Genomic DNA, 17,989 nt, shown 5'->3' on the forward strand with positions numbered 1-17,989 from the left:
AAAGAAAATGAAAGGGAAAGATAAATAAAACTTACCAGGTTAGAAATACCTTGCATGTTTTAAATTTCATCTGTAGATTTGCTATCTTTATGTATTTTATTCCTTGGGGTTTGTATTCTTCTCTATATACCTCAAGGAGATCATTTTAAATAGTGTCCTGATTTGTTTCTGGGCCAAAAGCACGAATTTCATGATTGGACACAGAAATTGCTCTGTATTTTGAATCATAAAAAATAAATAGCACCCAAATGAATACCAACGTTTTACAAGGGTATTCTGCAACAGAAACTTCTGGCATTAGCATCCAGTGTGCAGGAACTGAGTGGTTTTATTGCATAGTATGGGAGAATTGCCTCACAGCTGTCTGTTCCTGCTGGCAATCCTGATGTTCAATCTGGTAATATCCTCAAATCTATTTTTTCCCAGTGCTTTGTAATTAGATGTTTATAGGTTCTTGGGTTTTAGGAGAGAAAGGAATGGGATGATTCACATGAGAAAGCTAGGTCTAAGAGGTGTCAGTGGAAGAAAGTATGGACTGAGTGAGAATATCTAAGGTTTTTTTTTTTTTCACTTTTTCTTTTTGTTTATTTTGTTAAGCTAAAGATTGCATAAAATGCAGTAACCTAGGTTATACGAGAATATCTGAGTAGCTAAGGTATTAAACTTCACTTGTTTTTTTCTTCTATGGCCATCTTCCCTGGTAGAAGCTCCAGGATACTATAAGTTACCTCCAGCTATGATGGCTCCATACATAACCAGAATGTTAACATTACTAGCATAATGTCCATGTGGGTTATGCAGCATTAACATTATCCTCTGAAGATACACAGATCGTATGTCATACCCAGTTAAAATTTTGTGAAAACTTGTAATGCTTTCAACTTATATATCATAATACTATAAATGAAATGGAGTCATTTTATAAAATTTAGAAAATATTTCAAATCTAAAAGATTCCCATCCCATTATAAATTTAGAAAAGCTGTATTACATAATTATAGAATCACTGTATCTTAAATGCCAAAGAACTCTTAGCAGTTAAAAGGACCTCAGCAAATTGGGAAAACCTTGGTTTGGTCACTTTGACTTTGTGAAATTTGTAAAGATACTTATCTGCTCAAAGTCTCCATTTATTTGCTTATGAAAATTGAAATGTAACAGTATCTATCTCATTGGATTGTTATAAGAATCAAATGCAGTAATATCTATGTTGCCTTGCACAACGCCTGGAAAATAACAGGATCTCAAAAAATATCTGTTAAAACTCAAGCAGATAAGCCAATTGACCAACCAAAGATGTTTCCATGAAAGCTGGGATATTTGGGACAAAACTGCATCATTTTTTTGGTAGTTATATTCTTGGAAAAATGGAAGCATAATAAAAATAAACAGTGTTTATTAATGGTCAGAAGTAGAAAAATTGAAGCGTAATTAAAAAAAACAGTGATTATTAATGGGCAGAAGTAAATTGAATACTGAACATAGAATGATTGCAGAACCTCCTTTGTTTGTTGTTAAAAATCCAAAGGACTTAATAGAAATAAGTAGTTTGGATGTTGCTTTCTGAATGAGAAATCAGAATTCCCCGTGTTGATAGCATTTACCTTACAGGTTTTAGGGAAAATTGAAAAATTTTCCCCAAATTTTACCCAAATTATGTTTTTGTTTGTTTGTTTGTTTTGGGGGGAGGAGACATTAATAACACAACACGTTCTTCCATTGCCTTTAAAAGTGTGCAGGAGGGTACGAGGGTAGGTTGGTGGTAGAATTCTTGTTTGCTATGCTGGAGGCCCGGATTAGATTCCTGGCCTATGCACTTCCCAAACAAAGAAACCAACGTAAAACAACAAACAAAAAATTCAACAGATGATGCTGCAATAGCAGGACACTCACATGGAAAAAGATGAAATGTGACCCCTCCGTGCAGCATACAAAAAAAAAAAAGTGTACAGGCCATTTTATTGAGAAACTAGGGGTCAGATTAATTTTTACCTTATAGTTGTTTTATATTTTTCCTGGATAGAATCATATTTGAAAATTAGTCGCTTCCAAGTCTATGCATAAAGTACAGTCTAAGAATAATTTTCAAAAATTGAATGGCTGACATACAAATTTAAAGTAGCATGTCAAAAATTCATTAAATTCATTATTGAAAGAGCCACCAAGATGGTAAGACCTGTTTAAAAGAACTTAATAAAGAAAAAATAATTAAGATTTCTAATTTAGAAAGAAAACTAGTTAAAGCCCTTCAGAGAAATAAAATTTCAACCTTTAGTATTATTATTATTAATTTTTTAATTTTTTATTTTTTTGACATGGGCAGACTCCAGGAATCAAACCCGGGTCTCCTTCATGGCAGGCGAGAACTCTGCCACTGAGCCACCGTTGCTCAACCTATTTTTATATAATAATTTGCATTATTTGCATCTCTATCAGATAAAAATTCATTTGCATTGCTCTGTTACAAGATTAATTCACATGGCTATTTTTTTTTAATTGAGCATCTACCATTTCAGAGTTGTAAAATATCCTAATCAATATTAAATAGCAACTCAAACAAAGATGCACACTCCTTGAGAATCAAATATTTTCCAGGTGGACCTGATGTACAATGACTGCCCGGCAGGGCACTAGAAAGACAACAAATATCGCTTTGCCTAGCTCTAAGCTTTTAATAAATTTCTTTACATCACAGAGAAAGCTGTTGTAATAGCATATTTAAGCAATATGGAAAGAAATAAGAAAGTTTAAGTGATTTTCTTTTTTGATTTTGATTTCTTTAGAATTGTACAGAATGCCTATAAGTAAATATAGTTAATAAAGAGCTATTTTGAGAGTTAACAATCTTGGATTTCATTTTTCTTTTGATCATTGTCAACAGTTAGTCAGATAAATTCCAGCTGGGTTAAGCTCAATGAAGAGTTAAGAATTTCTAGTTCAGAGATACTGGGCAAATCCTTGCGATAAAGGTTAAGAAAACTATTGAAATGATAAAACAACTACGATTTTGTGTCCCTATTGTATTGTAAGAAGAACAAAAGTAAACAAAAAGAAGTAGTTCCTTCTTATTCATAGATCATAAGCTCTTTCTGTTTTATATCTGTATGTCTAACATATGTACAACTTAAGTTGGGGAAGGGAAACAGGAAAAGGTTAAGGTGTAAGAAGAGAATGAGAATATTAAGACTGTTGCATTTAGCTACCTACATGCTCTTTATTGTCACAATAGTACTGACTTAGATCTTTCTAGAGAATATCTGTTAATTTGAAAATTGATTATTATGATCAAATATTTGCCAAACAAATTTCGACTGTCTTTAAGTAGTTGCATAAACAAATAATCTGAGTGCTGGTGCATATCATTTGCTTTTTAGTTTTGTGATTTCAGTAAAAGGGAAAGACATATTACTGTATTCCCTTTTTTATTTGTTGAACATTTGTGTAGTTGTTTATGTGATGAATTTTAGATTTATATAGATGCATGTGTGCAAAAATGGAATCTTGTTTTCTCATAATTAAACTGAGCCAAAGTCTCTGAGCTTATATCCATTTGTTTGCTAAAATTTTTATCTTGCAATTTTAAGGAAACCCAATCAATTTTTGCTTATTTCTCAATCTCTTTAGGATAAACAGTCAAATATCCTTTCTTTCTTTTTTCTTTCTTCTCAGAATCTAGATCTTTAGTATCCAGATTTATCAAGGGAGAAAACTGTGGGTGGTATATTATCCTCCGCTTGATGGATTATGGCATGAACTCTCCCCCTTCAGGCTTTCCTAGTCGCACATTCAAATTCCCAGCTTTGGGAATTAACAGAAAACACTTTACTTCTCACAAAGTCAGTCTTCAGCAAATAAAATGTGGCTCTACTTTCTACTATTCTCTGGACTACAGATTTATAAATTTCAACTTTGGAAGTCAAAGCTAATAAATTAACTGTTTGTTCTCACTGAATTTTGTTTGTTTGTTGTCTACCATCCCTGGGGAAATACTCTTGACCTTAAAATTCTAGCTTTAATTGTGGAAAAACTATAAAATTAAGAAAAAATATATAGATTTTTAAAATGGATTTCAAAATCTTATTATGCTACTCTTGTTACAGTTCAGTTAGCCAATGAAGTTTGCCACAATGAAGTTCTGTTAGTTGGAAACCAGTTCCTTTATTGCCCTGTTTATAAGTGTTTTCCAACATAATGTAAATCACTTTTTGCATCTAACAACGGCTATAATGTAATTAAAAGAAATTGCCAGTGTTTAATTAGTTCTCTGCTCTTAAAGTAATGTTCTTCAGAATCTGCACTAAAACCAGGACATGCCATTCCTCCCTTAAAGAAGATGTTAAGACAACAGTATGAAACTACATGACATTATTCAAAATATATTTAATTGTATGTGTGGTTGTCTGTTGACATTTTTTTTCCTTTTAAGCCTCATTTAAAAAAAACGTAATTGTTGAGTCCAAACACATCTAGAGTTGAGGAAAAACACATTGGAAGTAGAGCTTCTAGTGACTTTTGCTGTGTTGAATTAATTAACCCATTCTATCAGCAAAGCCTTAAGAGATACTGCAGTAGGATATATTAATACTAGATTTTGTATTTTATTTCTTTTGTATGGCTGTAAAACATAAAGCCATATATGAAGGCCATTTTATGTATTTTATTTGTTTGTTTGTTTAGCATGGATAGGCTCTGGGTATCGAACTCAGGTCTCTGGCATGGCAGGCAAGAATTCTGCCACTGAGCCACCGTTGTACCACCCTCTATGTGTTGTTTTTGTTAGAGAAGTTTTGAATTTACAGAACAATCAAATATAAAATACAGAATCTCATATGCCACCCTATGATTAAAATCTTACATTGTTGTGGAACACTTGTTACAGTTGATGGTGACACCTTTTTGTTATTGTATATTAACCATAGTCCATAGTTTAACTAAAGGTTCACTGTGTAGTGCAGTTCCATGATTTAAAAAACATGTTTATTCTATTACCATATATATAACCTAACATTTCCCCTTTTAATCATATTCAGATATATACTTAATGGTGTTAATTATGTTCACAAATCGTGCTACCATCACCACCATCCATTTCTAAACCATTTCAATCATTCCAAATAGGAATCCCGTACATTTTATATATATATTCTCATTCCTTATCCCCATCCATGAAGAACACTTTAGTTCCTTAAATTCACCTAAAATATGAATAGAAAAGAAATCATCATTTTTAAGGAAGTAGTTTAGTTTTATGTTTATTTATTATGTATATGTGGGAGATATCTAACATTTTGCTTTTGTTTCTCTGGCACTCTATGTTTAGAATTCCACGCATATAATTGTTGCTAGCTTTTGCTGAAATGTTTAGGGTAATGAGAAAGTGTCAGAATAAGGGAAAATTTGCAAAGCTTTCCTAATGCTTTTGTGCTATATTTATTCTTAGTAATTTCAAACATCATTTAGTCATCATCTCTGACATTCTCAATACAGCTGCCTTATATTGTCTGATGATATACCTCTTGTCACTTATTTAATATAGTATTTCTTCATATTGTATATGTTCATGTAAGACTTTTTTCTCCATATCTGACCTTGCCTGTATAATTTGCCATATGATTAACAAAATGGCTTCTGATTGTTATTCTGTCACAAGCAAAAGCCACACAATCTTCAAGACCAAGGAGGAAAAAACCAGAAAATCCTTGCTCTATTTATATTCTCTATTTTAATTAATAAAATAAATTGGTGGATATATATATTCCATAGAAGAAGTAAGACTTTATTCAATACAAGCAAATATTTTTGCATATTTTCCAAACTAGAAGAACTAGTTTATGGTAGCTATGATATCATCTTTAATTAAATAGAAATTATGCAGTTTATTATATAATTAACACTCCAAAATTGAACATTTTCTCTAAATATATTGTCATTTTTTATAGGACTGAAAAAAATAGCTCTGCATTGTAAAATTAAGCACCTATAGTGAATGCAGATTAAACATTGTGTGTATGTGTGTGTGTGTGTATATATATATAAAATGTTGAAAGAAATTTTATAAGCATACCTGGAAAATAATGACTTCTTAATGCATCCATAAAGTGCACATCTGTGGACTTTCAGAAACTAATGATTATGGTGCCTTCCACGTTTAAACTTGTGTTTTAGTTCCAAGGGAAATATGATTTGATGATACACATATGCTTTCTGTTGAGATAGGATCACTCCTGGATATATTATAGGCCTTGATATATTCATATTTGAATGCTACAAATGAGTTTAAAACACTAGTGAATTTATATTGAAAGTTTTCAGTGTTTAATCTTTTACTAGTAAATGACCTGAATGTCTTTGATATGGGTTAAACTGACTGAATTTCAGTTCGAAGAAATGTGTCTACCTACGTTCATATTTATACCTGTAATTAGGATCAGGCAAAATAATTTCCTGTTCCCAGGTTTGTCTTGCAAGGGGTTTCCATTCTTCATACAACAAACATTCTATCAGCTGAACAAGTTCCACATTCTGTACTAGGTACTAGATCTGGTACTTCAAAGAATAAGATAACATTGTTCTTGCTCTGAGATGTATCTACAGTTTACTAGAAAAATAACTTCATAAGAACATCATTTACAAAACAGGAAGAAGCTCTAACAGAAGTATATAAAATGTTTTATTGGAATTACTGTGGTCTTTTTGGCATTATTGTCTGTGTATGTTTTTAGTCAGCAATTAATAGAATTATATTATTATTATGTTATTATTAGAACATCTCTAGAGACATCGATCAGAATGTACAGATTTCCCCATATTCGTTTCCTTCCGTATGTTAACTTTTTGCATTACTGTGGTACTTTTGTTGCAAGTGATAAACCAATATTATTATATTTAAATCATTAACTATGGTCTGTAGTTTATATTGGTGTTTACTGTTTGTGTTGTAAAGTTTATGGGTTTTTTTAAGAAATTTATTCGGGTAATATATATATAAAACCTAAACTTTCTTGTTTTAGCCACTCTGAAGTACGCGATTCAGTGATATTGATTCCATTCACAATGTTGTGTTAACATGACCGCCATCCATTGCCAAAACTTTTCCATCACCCCAAACAGGAACTCATTAATAGATTCTTTGAAGGTGGTGGGTGGGGATTCATGTGATATATCCAGAAGCCAAAACACTAATTACTTAGTATTCTTTTAATTTCTTAAAAACATTGTTGACCATGCTTGTTGAGATTCCCACCTATTGGTTCAGCTCCTTTGATGAGTTTCGTCTATGAGAATTAATCACTTTACACAGAAGGGGAATTTTGTTGTACTATAGCAATAACCCCCTGCTGTCCTCATGCTCTATCATTCACAGAGGGGAGAAGAGGCGGAGGTCTAGGTACTCTCCAGGGTGGACAACTTTCTCCGGAATTCATTTTCTTCAAATCGGCCTATTTTTCTAAAGCTTTTTTATTTATAGGTATTTTTATACCATGCTAGGTTACTGCTTAACAATATAAAAATTATATTTTTCACTCTTTATTAATATAAAAGATTCCTGTAAATGTGTTAAAACATTGCAAGTCAATGAACATTAGTTAAATGAAATTCCATAGTTTTACTTTTCTGAACATTTAAGACAGGTGATATTTCTTTTAAATGCAATTTTATTGAGCTATATTCACGCACCATATAATCCATCCGAAGTATGAATCAGTGGCTCACAGTGTCATCATGCAGTTTTGTGTTTATCACCACAATCAATTTTAGAACATTTTCATTACTCAAAAAAAAAAAAAAGAAAAAGAAAAAAGAAAGCCCGAAACATCCCATTCTCCTTCCTGCCCCCCCCCCACCGCATTATTAGTTTTTTTTAATCAGTTTTTTTAACACACCATATATTCCACCCTAAGTCTGCAACTAGTGGACCTTGGTATAATAGCATAGATACGTATTCACCATTATGGTTAATATAAGAACATCCTCATTTCTTCTGATGAAAAAAATCCCACACCCCTTATATCCCCCTGTTTTTGACATTCGGCCTTGGTAGAGTGCTTTTGTTACAATTAATGCAAGAATATACAATGTTACTGTCCACTATAGACCTTAGTTTATATTAATTATATTTTCCCATATACCACCCTATTATTAATACCTTGTTAATAGTGTTATACATCTGTTCTAGTTCACGTAAGAACTTTCTTGTATTTATACAACTAACCACTATCATTGCCCTCTCTAGATTTCGCTAAGTTATGCTGTCCCAGTTTTTATCCTCTAGTTTTCCTTCTGATGATATATACTACTCAAACCTTCCTCTTTCAACCATTATCATACTCAGCTTTGTTAATTATACTTACGGTATTGGTATTGTGATATCTTCACACAGTATTGTGCTATCCCTTTGCAAACCTTTACAATTAACCTTATTAAATATTCTGAACTCCTTAAGCATCAATTGCCCAATTTCTGTTCTCTTTCTATCTCCTTAAGCCTATGCTTTTAACTTTAACTCTGAGTTTGCTCATTATAATTAGTTAAGATTAGTGAGACTATATAATATCTGTCCTTTCATTTCTGACTTATTTCGCTCAACATGGCCTCAAGGTTCATTTACTTTGTTACATACCTCATGACTTTATTGCTTTCTGCAGCTGCACAATGTTCCATTGAATGTATACACCACTGTTGGCCCTTCTGCACATCAGTCACTGGACCCTTGGGTCACCTCCATCCATTGGCTGTCATGAATAATGATGCCATATACATCAGTGTGCAAATGTCTTTTCATGTAACCTGCTTTCAGTTCTTCCACACATATACTTAGTAACAGTATTGCTAGATAATACAGCAGTTTTATACTTAACTTCCTGATGAACTGCCACACTATCCTCAAGAAGAGCTACACAATTCTAGTCTACCAGCAATGAATTAATATACGCCTTCCTCCATATCTCCTTCAGCACTTGTAGTTTTCTGTTTATTTTTCATTTCTGTTTATTTTCTTTTACATGGGCAGTCACTGTGAAGTGAATCCGGTTCTCCAGCATGGCAGACGAGAACTCTGCCACTGAGCCACCGTTGCCTCCTGTTTATTTTTAAAACAGTTTTATGCATACACCACGCTAACCATCCTAAGTGTACAATCAATGGCTCCTGGTATAATTACATGTTATGCATTCATCACCACAATGTATATAAGAACATTTGCGATTTCTTCTGGAAAGAAAGAAGGAAAAAAATCCCATTCCCCGCTCCTATATCTCCCTCTTATTGACAGTGAGCTTTGGTATATTGCCTTAGTTACAATTAATGAAGAATATTACAGTGTTACTGTTAACTATAAAACTTAGTTTGCATTAGTTGTAGTATTTCTATATACCATAGCATTTTAAAAACTTTGCAATGGTGAAATATGTGTGTTCTTATTCATGTAAAAACTGTCTTATATTTGTACAATTAATCACCATCATTTTCCACTCTAGGTTTCACTAAGATATATTATCCCCATTTTATCCTCTAGCTGTCCTTCTGGTGACATTGATGAGTCTAGCCTTACTTTTTCAACCACGTTCATACTCAGCTTTGTTAATTATGCTTACAGTATTAAGCCACCCTTATACAGTTGTGTGCTATCCATTTCCAAACCTTAACATTAACCTTATTGAATATTCTGTACTCCTTAAGCATCAATTGCCCAGTGTCTGCCCTCTTTCTATCTCTTGATAATCTATGCTTTCAAATTTAACTCTCAGAGTTTGCTCATTATAGTTAGTTCACATTAGTGAGACACAGTATTTGTCCTTTTGTTTGTAGCTTATTTTGTGCAACATAATGTCCTCAAGGGTCATCCAAGTTTTTCCATGCATCATGACTTTATTCTGTCTTACAACTGCATAATGTTCCATCAATATGTATATACCACAATTTTTTTAACCACTCATCAGTTGATGGACATTTGGGCTGTTCCCATCTGTTGGCAATCATGAATAATGCTGCTATGAACATCAGTGTACAAATGTCTGTCTGCATCCCTACTTTCAGTTCTATCAAATGTATACCTAGTAATGGGATTGCTGGATCATATGGCAATTCTATACTTCCTTAGAAACTGCCAACTGCCTTCCAGAGTGGCTGCCCTATTCTACATTCCCACCAACAGTAAATAAGTGTACCTATTTCTCCACATCCTCTCTAGTACTTGTAGTTTTCCGTTTCTTTGATAATGGCCATTCTAGTAGGTATAAACTGGTATCTCATCCTAGTTTTGATTTGCATTTCCCTGATAGCTAGCGAAACTGAGCATCTTTTTATATGCTTTTGAACCATTTGTACTTCCTCTTTGAAAAGTAAGAGCAGTGATATTTTTAGAGTTTTATAATTTGTATTATGTTGCTTTTATTCACAATTCAGTTATTCCTTCATTCTATATTTTATTTTGATCTAGAAACTCATCTTAATTTGTCACTCAAGTGTCATTGAAATCTTAAATCTGAACTCCTTGGAATTATAATTTAAAATGGTATGTAATCTATAAAAAATACTATGTAAGATTTTGTATTTCATGGATTTTACCATTGCAAAAATATCAACTAAATCATATTTATTTTTCCTTAAGTCTCAAGACCCCCATTCCCAGTGCATACTATCTCTGTGAAGGCAGAAGTTAATCTGTATTACATAGTATGTTACATTTGTGTGATTAAAAAAACAAAACAAAACACAAGTTTGATCTGTTTATTTGCAGAGAGCCATATCCTGGAAGATGTGAACAAGTGTATCATGGCCTTGCGAGACCAGGATGCTGATGATTTGGACCGTGCAGCAGGTGCTATCAGAGGACGGGCAGCAAGAGTGGCTCACATAGTCACAGGTGAAATGGACAGTTATGAGCCAGGGGCTTACACTGAAGGTGTGATGAAAAATGTTAACTTCCTTACAAGTACTGGTAAGTCTCAGTCCCAAGGACAGCAGCACTTTCCTGGTTTTTGAAACTGCATGGCTATCAAATACTCATCCATATGGAAAGATGATCTTAGCCTGTATTGCTTATTTTCAAATAGATTGCCATCTATACTATCTGATAGGTGCTTTCATCCTATGAGTATATGTTATGAAATATACTTCTGAGAAGTAAATGTATTCAGTGGGGGAAAAGAAGTATTTCGTAAATATATGCATGATATAAATTGCCCACTGATCACAGCCACTAAAGGATTTTTATTAATGCCAGAGCTGTTAGAAGACATAATTAGGTCAGATGTGATATTAAGCATATAATAGTCTCCAAACTCCCTTTTAGCTGTATCATTGGTACACCAAGTTTTGTTTTTTTTTTTATGACATAAACAGAGAAAACTTGATTTATATTTCCATTGAAATGCGCTCACCTTCATGTGCAGTTGTTTGCAAAAAAATATTTTGTTCCTACACATAATCTTCTTTAAGACATATGGAACCAAGATTTTGTTTTGGTTGCAGCAACAAGTTAGTCTTTTATAAAATCAGTGAGTAAATGTTTAGTTTTCAGCCACTCAATTAAAAGGCATTCTTAATTTTTAACATTACTTTTAACATTTCTCGAAGAAAATAACAGAATCATCTGAATTCATATATCTCAAACAATGTATATAATTTGAATGAAGGCAGTCAACTCTTTTTATGTCTTTATGGCAGAATTTTTCCGGGGAAATCCCATGTGATTTTGTGAAATTCTCAGGTTGAATTGTTTTATTAATTGCCTCTTAACACCAGAATGATGGCATATAAATAATTCCTAAAATATTTGCAATTTTATACTGAAACCATCCTTCATAGAGACGCGTCCTTTGTCTTATGTGTGGGACATATTAAATTTGGCAGGTATGTAAAATGTTTAGTGAAGAGGTAGAAGGGTCAAGGAAAAATGGTCTTTTTTTTTTTTTATCAACTTCTCCTTGAAATTAATTAATCAAAAGAAACATATCAGCAGTTGAATTACCTTCATTAGGAACTAGTCCAGAGAATACTATGCCAGGAGGCAAGCTTAGTAAGGTTTGCAGAAAAGAGATGATTGCTTTCCTGGCATGTTGATACAGAAAGCCATCGACAAATCTTGGCAAATAGTATTTTTATTATTTCTTTAAACTATTCATAAAATGATGAAACACTTTAAAGTTTTCTTAAGGAAAAATGAAGGAGGCATATCTGTAACTGTTGATATAAAACTTATATTGATATAACCACTCCTCAAAAGTCACAGGTGTCACAATAAAGTTTTTTCCATTAAGTCCGGAAATATATTTACTTGCTTAAGGAGATGATTGTGTTATGGTAATTCAGCATAACTAAATCTAAGTGGCCCATTCTTGTTCGTCAAAGTCAAGCAGAGTTACCAGTATCCCTGATTTTCTTCTACCTTCTGAGAATGGAATTGTAAGTGTGTTAGGGTTCTGTAGAAAGAGAACTGGCAGGAGACATATGTAAACATTATAAGACTTTTAAAAGAATTGCCTCACATGACTGTGAGGATGGGCAAGTCCAGTTTCTAGTAGGACAGGCCACAAGCTGGGAAATCTAATGAAGGATTCAATGAATTCCCCAGGAGAAGTTTGCTGGCTAAAGTAGAGATAAAAATTCCTCAGGGCAGACCATTTCAGGTTTATCTGGCAGAGAATCAGCAGAATCTAGGGTTTCAATGTCCCCACCACCATCATAATCAATCCATATATTCCCATTCCCATTTTTAAAATCTTGTTCCTTTCCAAACAATGCCCTCACTAAAACATCTGACTTTAATTCAGTTTGCATTGTAATTCAGCAACTTGAACAATGATGCCTTGGATCTGGTTTTCAGAAATCTCAAGTCTGTGTCTTACAAAAATAAGATTTTCTTTCAGGATACACATAGAAACTTTTACTTCTTTCATCTGATACTTAAGTTAAGAATTTGAAGCCTTGAGTTTGTCCTTTTCTTGTAAACTGTATCCAGTGTGTTTAGGAACAACTACCCATCATTCTACCCTTTAACTCCACAAAACTCTGTTAAGGTACGAAAAATCATTAGTAAAGTGATATGAACATATACCATGAGGTCAAAATGTCTGTATGAGATGTTGAGGTTGTATTTTTTACACTTCATAGAAAAGTTTTCATATTCGCTGTATGAAAATATGATAAAACCCAAAGGGTCTACAATGTGAAGTGTGTCGTGGGACACCTCACAATAATTTTTTTTTTATTTATTAAAGAAAAAAAAAGAAATTAACACAACATTTAGAAATCATTCCATTCTACATATGCAATCAGTAATTCTTTTTTTTTTTATTAATTAAAAAAAGAATTAACAAAACAATTAGAAATCATTTCAATCTACATGTACAATCAGTAATTCTTAATAACATCACATAGTTGCATATTCATCATTTCTTAGTACATTTGCATCGATTTAGAAAAAGAAATAAAAAGACAACAGAATAAGAATTAAAACAATAATAGAAAGGAAAAAAAAACGAAAAAAACAAAAACAAAAAACCTATACCTCACATGCAGCTTCATTCAGTGTTTTAACATAATTGTATTACAATTGGGTAGTATTGTGCTGTCCATTTCGGAGTTTTTATATCCAGTCCCGTTGTACAGTCTGTATCCCTTCATCTCCAATTATCCCTTCTCTTTTTTTTTTTTTTTTTTTTAATTAACGGAAAAAAAGAAATTAACCCAACATTTAGAGATCATACCATTCTACACATGCAATCATTAATTCTTAACATCATCACATAGCTTCATGATCATCATTTCTTAGTACATTTGCATTGGTTTAGAAGAACTAGCAACATAACCGAAAAAGATATAGAATGTTAATATAGAGAAAAAAATAAAAGTAATAATAGTAAAATCAAAACAAAACAACACAAAACAAAACAAAAACCTATAGCTCAGATGCAGCTTCATTCAGTGTTTTAACATGATTACTTTACAATTAGGTATTATTGTGCTGTTCATTTTTGAGTTTTTGTATCGACTCCTGTTGCACAGTCTGTATCCCTTCAGCTCCAATTACCCATTATCTTACCCTGTTTCTAAGTCCTGTTGGTCTCTGTTACCAAAGACATATTCCAAGTTTATTCTCGAATGTTGGTTCACATCAGTGGGACCATACAGTATTTGTCCTTTAGTTTTTGGCTGGGCTCACTCAGCATAATATTCTCTAGGTCCATCCATGTTATTACATGCTTCATAAGTTTATTCTGTCTTAAAGCTGCATAATATTCCATCGTATGTATATACCACAGTTTGATTAACCACTCGTCTGTTGATGGACATTTTGACTGTTTCTATCTCTTTGCAATTGTAAATAATGCTGCTATAAACATTGGTGTGCAAATGTCCGTTTGTGTCTTTGCCCTTAAGTCCTTTGAGTAGATACCTAGCAATGGTATTGCTGGGTCATATGGCAATTCTACATTCAGTTTTTTGAGGAAACGCCAAACTGCCTTCCACAGTGTTTGCACCATTTGAAAATCCCACCAATAGTGGATAAGTGTGCCTCTTTCTCCGCATCCTCTCCAGCACTTGTCATTTTCTGTTTTGTTGATAATGGCCATTTTAGTGGGTGTGAGATGATATCTCATTGTGGTTTTGATTTGCATTTCTCTAATGGCCAGGGACATTGAGCATCTCTTCATGTGCCTTTTGGCCATTTGTATTTCCTCTTCTGAGAGGTGTCTGTTCAAGTCTTTTTCCCTTTGTAATTGGGTTGGCTGTCTTTTTGTTGTTGAGTTGTACAATCTCTTTATAAATTCTGGATACTAGACCTTTACCTGATATGTCGTTTCCAAATATTGTCTCCCATTGTGTAGGCTGTCTTTCTACTTTCTTGAAGAAGTTCTTTGATGCACAAAAGTGTTTAATTTTTAGGAGCTCCCATTTATTTATTTCTTTCTTCAGTGCTCTTGCTTTAGGTTTAAGGTCCATAAAACCACCTCTAATTGTAAGATTCATAAGATATCTCCCTACATTTTCCTCTAACTGTTTTATGATCTTAGACCTAATGTTTAGATCTTTGATCCATTTTGAGTTAACTTTTGTATAGGGTGTGAGATACGGGTCCTCTTTCATTCTTTTGCATATGGATATCCAGTTCTCTAGGCACCATTTATTGAAGAGACTGTTCTGTCCCAGGTGAGTTGGCTTGACTGCCTGATCAAAGATCAAATGTCCATAATGAGAGGGTCTATATCTGAGCACTCTATTCGATTCCATTGGTCGATATATCCATCTTTATGCCAATACCATGCTGTTTTGACCACTGTGGCTTCATAATATGCCTTAAAGTCCGGCTACGTGAGACCTCCAGCTTCAGTTTTTTTCCTCAAGATACTTTTAGCAATTCGGGGCACCCTGCCCTTCCAGATAAATTTGCTTATTGGTTTTTCTATTTCTGAAAAATAAGTTGTTGGGATTTTGATTGGTATTGCATTGAATCTGTAAATCAATTTAGGTAGGATTGACATCTTGACTATATTTAGTCTTCCAATCCATGAACACGGTATGCCCTTCCATCTAGTTAGGTCTTCTGTGATTTCTTTTAACAGTTTTTTGTAGTTTTCTTTGTATAGGTTTTTTGTCTCTTTAGTTAAATTTATTCCTAGGTGTTTTATTCTTTTAGTTGCAATTGTAAATGGGATTTGTTTCTTGATTTCCCCCTCAGCTTGTTCATTGCTAGTGTATAGAAATGCTACAGATTTTTGAATGTTGATCTTGTAACCTGCTACTTTGCTGTACTCATTTATTAGCTCTAGTTGTTTTGTTGTGGATTTTTCCGGGTTTTCGATGTATAGTATCATATCGTCTGCAAACAGTGATAGTTTTACTTCTTCCTTTCCAATTTTGATGCCTTCTATTTCTTTTTCTTGTCTAATTACTCTGGCTAGAACCTCCAACACAATGTTGAATACTAGTGGTGATAATGGACATCCTTGTCTTGTTCCTGATCTTAGGGGGAAAGTTTTCAATTTTTCCCCATTGAGGATGATATTAGCTGTGGGTTTTTCATATATTCCCTCTATCATTTTAAGGAAGTTCCCTTGTTTTCCTATCTTTTGAAGTGTTTTCAACAGGAAAGGATGTTGAATCTTGTCAAATGCCTTCTCTGCATCAATTGAGATGATCATGTGATTTTTCTGCTTTGATTTGTTGATATGGTATATTGCATTAATTGATTTTCTTATGTTGAACCATCCTTGCATACCTGGGATGAATCCTACTTGGTCATGGTGTATAATTCTTTTAATGTGTTGCTGGATTCGATTTGCTAGAATTTTGTTGAGGATTTTTGCATCTATATTCATTAGAGAGATTGGTCTGTAGTTTTCTTTTTTTGTAATATCTTTGCCTGGTTTTGGTATGAGGGTGATGTTGGCTTCATAGAATGAATTAGGTAGTTTTCCCTCCACTTCAATTTTTTTGAAGAGTTTGAGGAGAATTGGTACTAATTCTTTATGGAACGTTTGGTAGAATTCAGATGTCAAGCCGTCTGGTCCTGGACTTTTCTTTTTAGGAAGCTTTTGAATGACTAATTCAATTTCTTTACTTGTGATTGGTTTGTTGAGGTCATCTATGTCTTCTTGAGTCAAAGTTGGTTGTTCATGTCTTTCCAGGAACCCATGTCTTTCAGGAACCCGTCCATTTCATCTAAATTGTTGTATTCATTAGCGTAAAGTTGTTCATAGTATCCTGTTATTACCTCCTTTATTTCTGTGAGGCCAGTGGTTATGTCTCCTCTTCCATTTCTGATCTTATTTATTTGTGTCCTCTCTCTTCTTCTTTTTGTCAGTCTTGCTAAGGGCCCATCAATCTTATTGATTTTCTCATAGAACCAACTTCTGGTCTTATTGATTTTCTCTATTGTTTTCATGTTTTCAATTTCATTTATTTCTGCTCTAATCTTTGTTATTTCTTTCCTTTTGCTTGCTTTGGGATTAGTTTGCTGTTCTTTCTCCAGTTCTTCCAAATGGACAGTTAATTCCTGCATTTTTGCCTTTTCTTCTTTTCTGATCTAGGCATTTAGGGCAATAAATTTCCCTGTTAGCACTGCCTTTGCTGCGTCCCATAGGTTTTTGTATGTTGTGTTTTCATTTTCATTCACCTCGCGGGATTTACTAATTTCTCTTGCAATTTCTTCTTTGACCCACTCGTTGTTTAAGAGTGTGTTGTTGAGCCTCCATGTATTTGTGAATTTTCTGGCCCTCCGCCTATTATTGATTTCCAACTTCATTCCTTTATGATCCAAGAAAGTGTTGTGTATGATTTCAATCTTTTTAAATTTGTTAAGACTTGCTTTGTGACCCAGCATATGGTCTATCTTTGAGAATGATTCATGAGCACTTGAGAAAAAGGTGTATCCTGCTGTTGTGGGATGTAATGTCCTATAAATGTCTGTTAAGTCTAGCTCATTTATTGTAATATTCAGATTCTCTATTTCTTTATTGATCCTCTGTCTAGATGTTCTGTCCATTGATGAGAGTGGTGAATTGAAGTCTCCAACTATTATGGTATATGTGTCTATTTCCCTTTTCAGTGTTTGCAGTGTATTCTTCACGTATTTTGGGGCATTCTGGTTCAGTGCATAAATATTTATGATTGTTATGTCTTCTTGTAATTGTTCCTTTTATTAGTAGATAGTATCCTTCTTTGTCTCCTCTAACTGTTTTACATTTGAAGTCTAATTTGTTGGATATTAGTATAGCTACTCTTTCTCTTTTCTGGTTGTTATTTGCATGAAATATCTTTTCCCAACCTTTCACTTTCAACCTATGTTTATCTTTGGGTCTAAGATGTGTTTCCTGTAGACAGCATAGAGAAGGATCCTGTTTTTTAATCCATTCTGCCAGTCTGTGTCTTTTGATTGGGGAATTCAGTCCATTGACATTTAGTGTTATTACTGTTTGGATAATATTTTCCTCTACCATTTTGCCTTTTGTATTATATATATCATATCTGATTTTCCTTCTTTCTA

The 17,989-nt window shown here is 33.4% G+C and overlaps 1 protein-coding gene across 14 annotated transcripts in view; it reads left to right on the forward strand.

Annotated features, from left to right (window-relative positions):
* CTNNA3 (catenin alpha 3) overlaps positions 1 to 17,989 on the forward strand; it is a 1,849,311-nt gene that overhangs the window by 1,369,057 nt on the left and 462,265 nt on the right. For all 14 annotated transcript variants that reach the window (XM_077125140.1, XM_077125142.1, XM_077125146.1 and 11 more), the window contains one exon: positions 10,739 to 10,939. In XM_077125140.1, the coding sequence (XP_076981255.1) occupies positions 10,739 to 10,939 (201 nt within the window). The remainder of the gene's footprint in view (positions 1 to 10,738; positions 10,940 to 17,989) is intronic.

The sequence above is a fragment of the Tamandua tetradactyla genome, chromosome 13 (assembly GCF_023851605.1).
Source record: "Tamandua tetradactyla isolate mTamTet1 chromosome 13, mTamTet1.pri, whole genome shotgun sequence".
In the NCBI taxonomy this organism is placed as follows: domain Eukaryota; kingdom Metazoa; phylum Chordata; class Mammalia; order Pilosa; family Myrmecophagidae; genus Tamandua; species Tamandua tetradactyla.